A 6,549-nucleotide genomic window follows, 5' to 3' on the forward strand; every position below is an offset into this window, starting at 1 on the left:
CAGGGCAGCAGTGGGTAAGAGCCACCCAGGCTCCATGCCTGACCTGTGCCTTGCGCCAGCAGTAACTGGAGAATGTTCCTGCATGGCACATTCATTTTAGGGCTCTTAAAACTTACACATTTGTCCTAACTAGGATTTTGAACTGGTTCAGGATGGTTCTGGAAGGGCTGCGTGCACATTGCATAGCAACCAGATCTGTGGCTCATGATATTCGGACCCAAATAACAAACTCCTTTGTGTTGCTGTCCAGAGTCCTGCCCATAATCCACTCTCCCGTATCAGGACCATGAGGTAGGATTCTGAAGAAAAACACACTTTGGCCACAGCTGTTTGCTTCCTGCTTGGGTCAGATGACCACAGGCAACAGATTTGGCCACTGTGCAAGCATATGTGGGTGGTCGGTGCTCCTTAGCCTTTAAACTGACATCATTGCTCCCTAGCCCTTTGGAGAACACATATGAGGCTTTTGTTTATGACAGTGCTCACTGGCTCATTCTGGACTCACTGAAAGCTCTGATCTCAATCCTTTATGAATCAGTTCATACCCTGTCACTCCCATTTGTTTAGAAACTGCTCAAGTCTGGCGACCGCTGTGTAAATAGAAACTTTGGGAAGTAACAGCCCCACTAATATGCTGGGGGCCGGGGGGGAGGGCAGAGGAGGGAAGGGGTAAGTTACAGAGGAACTTTACACTCGCTAGGCAGTGAGAATGAGAAAACAGTAACCTGTAGACACTTAGGTGCCAGGCATTGTGCTCTCCACGCCGATCCCGTCATATATTCCACGCATTTTAGAAGGTAAGCAGTGTTGTTCTATACATCTCTATATAAGGAAACGGACTCAGGAAAAGTGCCTTGAGCATGGTTATCCATTAAGTTTGGAGTGAGAGGTAAGAACTCAGACAAATGGATTCTAGGCCTTGAGACATCCCACATGTCTAAATTGAAAGCATTTAATACGCTAAGCCTTGTGGAAGCCATAAACTTGCCATCGATTTTATGACATGAGAAAGGATGCAGGGACTGAATAGAAAAGTTCAAGTTATAAAAAAACAGTGCCCGCCTACCCACCTATCCTTTGCCTCTTCTCTGGCCTAAGGTCAAGTTTCTCAAAGGCACTAAGAGCACACAGCTCTTAGCATCTTCTGGCCATATTTCAAGCCCTGGATTTGCCCCTTATCAAGATGACCTTGAACAAAGTTCAGGTCCAAACCTCTATTCACTTCTCTTTTGAAGACCGTACCTACCCTTTGTGGTGACTAAATGAGATGAAGTCCTAAGTCAGACATTCTGGTTGTCCACAGGTCAAGCTGCCTCTCACCTGGCCCTGTCTTTTTTATCCAGCATTATTACGGTATCTTCCTGAGCCCACTCCAGGGACAAACAGCACCTGAAGCACTGAGACCCACTGAAGAGTCTTTTATTGAGAACTGTAATTTTAGGAACAAACCACAAAAACAATTCTTTAACTGGATTGGCTTCTGTCATTTTGCAGTGAGGAGCTTGGAATGTGAGTGGTCCCCTAACTTCCGAAGCGATCAATGGTCTTCTGTATCCACTTCTTCAAGCGGAACACATGTGTGTAGAAGCCGTATTTCCCATCTCGGTCACAGCCTTCACCCCATGAGACGATGCCCATCTGATACCAGCGGTTGTTATAGGGGCTCTGAAGAAGAAAGGGAACATTTCAAACAATCCGAGTAGCCTCTGAATTACTCTCTGTCCAGCTATTTCCAACCTCCTGCCCCTAACGATCTATCCTCCAGTACCTGGTCTTTAAAATACTTACCTTCATTACAAAGGGACCCCCACTGTCACCTTCACAAGCATCTCCTCGTTTGCCTTCCTCGGGCTTGTAACCTTGAGAGAAAAGAGCATAGCTCATTCTCCAAAATCTGTTCTTCAAGAGATAGAGCTGGTTTCAAAAATCCTGATGCCCAAGTAGCAATGTGCAGACCTAACACCAGCCCTTAGTAGAATAATACCATTCTTTTCTGGAGGGGTTCCTTAGAGAAACTCTTTGATTCTAAGACTGCAGTTAGGAAAACAGGATGAAACAGGAACATCTTTCTGTGTCAGAAAATGAGAAAGTCTTCAAGAGCGTATGGGGACATGCCCAAAAACTATATGAAGCTGGACTGAATTAACAATGTGGCATCAGGATTGGAGGAAGACTCATCAACAACCTACGTTAAGCAGACGACACAGCCTTGCATGCAGAAAATGGAGAGACTTGAAGCACTTACTGAAGAAGATCAAAGAATACAGGCTTCCATATGGATTATACCTCAGCATCAAGAAAATAAAATCTTCCCAACTGAACCAATAGGCAACTTCATGATAGATGGAGGAAAGATTCAAATTGTCAATTATTTCATTTTTACGTAGGTCCACAATTAATGCCCATGACAGCAGCAGTCAAGAAATCAAATGATGTGCTGCCCTGGCAGAAGCTGCTGTCAAGGACCTCTCCAGAGTGCCAAAGAGCAAGTATGTATGTGCTTAAAGATTAAGATGTGCTCAACCAAGCCATGGTATTTTCATTTGCTTCATATGGATGTGAAAGATGGACAGTGAATAAGGAAGATGGAAGAAGAATCAATGCCTTTGAATTGCAGTGTTGGGAAAGAGTACTGAATATCCTACGGACGCCCGAAAGAACAGACAAACCTGCCTCGGAGGACGTGTACCCAGCGTGCCCCGTAGAGGCACGGATGAGGAAACCTGGTCTTACATACCTAGGCCATGTTGTCAGAAGGGGTCCTCGGAAAAGGACATCATGCACTACAACCACCAACACACAGACGTTCCTAGAAGACCCTCCCCTGACCTGGGGCCCCATCAGATCCTCACTCTGCTTCCTCCTAGCACTTATTTGAGCCTCAAGAGTTTTGTCTTTCATTAAATCTCTGAAGACAGGCAGGGTTGAGTTTCTATTGGCAATTCAGTGTCTAAACAGTACGTGGGTCATCATAAGCATTCAAGCAATATTTGCTGAGTTAGTGAATGCCTGACAACGGCTTTTACCTTCATCCCCCTCCCTACGGCCTCCTCTTACCATCTAAGTTTACATTTATTAACCCTTTTTTACTTTTTTTTCATTTTTTTATTACTCTGTGTACCATCTCTTTTGTTGTTTCCCTTTTTTAAATTTTTTTTAATTATTTCTTTCTTAATGGTGGTCAGGCATGTTGCAAGGAGGGACTGGTCCTTGGAGAGGGACATCATGTTTGGCAGAGTGGAGGGGCGGTGAAGGGGAAGAAGACCTTTGATGAGATGGATCGATTCTGTGAGTGGAGTGGTGGGGATGAGTGCGTTTGAGATGGTGAGGTTGGCAAAGGATAGAACGGCATTTAGGGCTCTTGTACATAGGGTCACTATGAGTCGCAAATACCTCGATGGCACATAACAACAACAATGGTGGTTAGTATCATGCCAAACACTAGACATGGCACCTCAGAGAACCCTCCCACAAACTTTCTGGGCTTGGGATATCCTGGTCCCAGAAAACTGAGCTTACAAGAGATTTAACAATTTGCCCAAAGCCATATGGCTTGTGAGTGATCAGAGCCAGGACCCAAACCATGTCTGGTCCCAGAAAACTGAGCTTACAAGAGATTTAACAATTTGCCCAAAGCCATATGGCTTGTGAGTGATCAGAGCCAGGACCCAAACCATGTCTGTGCTCTTCACATGCCTCAGTGCTCCTGTCCCTGCCTCTCTCTCCTGCCGAGGGGTTCCCAGGGTACTTGCCAGCACAGAACATATTGTCCGTGATGCGGATGCGGGTGGACTGTCTACAAACTGGCCTCTCCACGATGGGCAGGTTCACCACCTGCAGGACGCTGGGCTGCACCTCCCCAGGGTTGACTGTCCATGTCTCCTTCAGGTTGCCCCAGCCAGTCACACGCCCTTTGTATCCAGCCCGGAGCAAACTTAGGGGAAAAGCGAAGCACCGGGTAAGACCCAACCCCTCCAGGAGCCACCTTGCCACAAAACCATCCCTTAGAGACCTGAACCCAAAAGACTAAGACAGGAAGGGGTTTCATCTTTAGCTTCCCTTTCCATTTAGCCAAGAAGCTGAAGTGGGAACGGGGAGGACAGGCATGGGGTTAATGGTCCTGGCGCCACCCCACCTCACTGCCGTCTCCTTGTCAGGCAGGCACACGGGGTGAATGTGGTCACTGAAAGTGAGAGGCTTCTTGAGTTTCAGCAGGGCGATGTCCCGGTCCAGGTTCTCCTTCCAGTTGTACCTGGGGTGGATGATGATCCTCTCCAGCATGGAAATCTTCTCTGTATTCCGCTCATACCTACACAGGGACCAACAAAGAAGTGGAGTTGTTGTGGGCTCATGCGGTGTGGAAGGCAAACCACTCAGGTGCTAGAGTGAGAGGTGAGGGCCGAGTGAGTGAGAGGCCAGGGCCATCTTCAGCCTCCTGGGCACTGACGTCTTCCTGACAGCCTCTTTCTAGCCCGAGTTGCACAAGGTTTTGGAGTCGGAGAACACAGGCAGACAGCAGCAGGAGCACCAGCCATGTGCTCTCGCCCTCCTGATGTCCCCCAGGGCCTGCAAAGCTTCCGCTGCTGTCCCTAGCTCCATGCCTCAGGCAGGATGTGCCTCAGTGGACTTCCCAGTCGGGACTACTGGAACGTCACACTGCAGAAGATGTACATACAGACACAGGCTGGACACCTAGAGCCACCAGAACTCACCCCAGACACTCGGGGAAACCCCGGCTCTGTACCTGGTGCGGGAGTGCTTGCCACTGCGCACCAGAAGTTCATCCACGGTGAAGTTCTTGTCCCACGGCGGGTACAGTATGCAGTGGGCTGCAGTGAGAACCCAGCGGTCACTGATCAGGCTCGCCCCGCACAGCAGCTCCTGGGGGGTCTTCCGGAAAATCATCACCTGCCTGAGAGCAAGGAAGCATTAAGAGCTAGGGGCTGCCCTCCACCAGCCCCAGAAGGAGACAGTCCCAGATGTAAGAACTCATTGGGCTGATTAGGAGGGTCCCTGGAGGGAACCAGTCAGCTGAACCTCACTGCACTTGGGGAATGGAAGGTCATGCGACGCCGAGGGGCTGCCTCTTGCTGTTTCACCCGCTCCCCAACTTTTTGCAGTTCGGAGTTTGCATAGCACCGCTCGGGAGTCAGAAGAGCTGGATTCAAGTTCTGACTTTGTAGCACTTCAGCCCAGTGACTTAGCAAGTGTGCTGAGCTGAAACTCCGCTGCGCCCTCTGCTGAAGGCGAGAAGAATCACATTCACTCGCGGGGCTGCCTCCTACTAGACAAGCCCGTGGAGGCCCTTGGTCTCTGCGAAGCTGGGCCTCCGGGAGGAGGAGGCCTCCCTAGACGCTGCGGGGATTGAGGGGGAGGCAGTGCACCCCAACAAATGCATGAGAGGCGAGGGCCAGGAACGCACCAGGGTGCGATGCCAAGGTCTGCGTCCGAGCCCCCCACCACGCGCCCTTCGATGTAGGACTCCAGCAGCTCATGCTCCGTCTTGTCATCCTTCGACAACTTCTCGAACAGAGGTCTTAGCCCACAGTCTGCAAAGGGAGCGGCCGTGATGGGCGGCAGGCCCTCCAGCCCCCCTCCGACCTCCCCAGACCCCGGCCCCGGCCTGCTGCAGCCTCACCTGCCTCCCCGGCGCCGAAGGTCTTCTCATTGAAGAAGGGCTCGAACTTCGCGGCGCCCGTGCGCCCTTGGATGGAGTCGGTGTCCTCGCCCAGCGTGTAATCTACCTCCTCGTCCACCGGCTCGTCTGCAGGGACCCACTGGAGACTGAGGCTAGGTAGGGCCCTTCCACTCCCACCCCCTAGCTCTCTCCAAGCTGCTTGAAGCTTGGGGAGCCATTTGGTGTAGAGACTAAGCGCACAGGCGCACCCCAGTTTCTAAATAATTTGATCTTCTCTAAATTTACTCAGCTGTAAAACCAACACAGGTCCTTCGGGAGTTACCAGGCAGCTTTCATGCACGCACGTGGTAAACCTTAGACAATAGGAAGTGATTCGTTCTGTGGCTTTGTCCTCTGTACCTCAGGGCCCCTGACCCTGCCCACTCACCGCAGTAGTTGAGGTCACAGTACTCGAAGTCACCAGGCTCCCCAGCCACGTAGCACCACACCCCCTCCTCATCCCCGTCCGGATTCCGGCAGAAGTTCTCCAGCAGCAGCACGTCCGGGCGGAAGTCCTGGTCCTTGCTCAGCGCCTTGGCCTGTGCGCTGGCCCACGGCAGGCAGGGCGAGCCAAGCGCGCTCACCGCCAAGCGGCCCTGGTACTGCTGCCCGCGGTTGGGAATGCAGGGCTCGGAGGGGGCCGAGGCCACTGGCTTGCTTCTGGGGCGCGGGGTCGGCTGCCGCACGATGACACCTCCTGGGCCTGGGGGCGAGGGGAGGCGGCAGGAGAGAAGACCCCAGCTAGAGCCAGCAGACAAGGCCTGGAATCCCCCCGCCTGGCCGATCTGTGGCTGTACGATTCCAGTAACCTAACGTTTCTGAGCTTCCCTTTGCTTGCTTGGGAAAGGGTTGCTAAATATATATATATAATT

General features: G+C 51.3%; 1 protein-coding gene across 1 annotated transcript in view; it reads right to left on the reverse strand.

Moving 5' to 3' along the window:
- Positions 1-1,521: 1,521 nt before the first annotated feature.
- F2 (coagulation factor II (thrombin)) overlaps positions 1,522-6,549 on the reverse strand; it is a 12,534-nt gene continuing 7,506 nt past the window's right edge. The window contains exons 7-14 of the mRNA XM_006896712.1: positions 6,066-6,380; positions 5,639-5,764; positions 5,423-5,549; positions 4,745-4,912; positions 4,136-4,309; positions 3,753-3,934; positions 1,789-1,859; positions 1,522-1,665 (exon numbers count right to left, since the gene is read on the reverse strand). Of these exons, the coding sequence (XP_006896774.1) occupies positions 1,522-1,665; positions 1,789-1,859; positions 3,753-3,934; positions 4,136-4,309; positions 4,745-4,912; positions 5,423-5,549; positions 5,639-5,764; positions 6,066-6,380 (1,307 nt within the window). The remainder of the gene's footprint in view (positions 1,666-1,788; positions 1,860-3,752; positions 3,935-4,135; positions 4,310-4,744; positions 4,913-5,422; positions 5,550-5,638; positions 5,765-6,065; positions 6,381-6,549) is intronic.

This window comes from Elephantulus edwardii, unplaced genomic scaffold (assembly GCF_000299155.1).
Source record: "Elephantulus edwardii isolate Elephantulus edwardi_28Jun2011 unplaced genomic scaffold, EleEdw1.0 scaffold00189, whole genome shotgun sequence".
Lineage (NCBI taxonomy): Eukaryota > Metazoa > Chordata > Mammalia > Macroscelidea > Macroscelididae > Elephantulus > Elephantulus edwardii.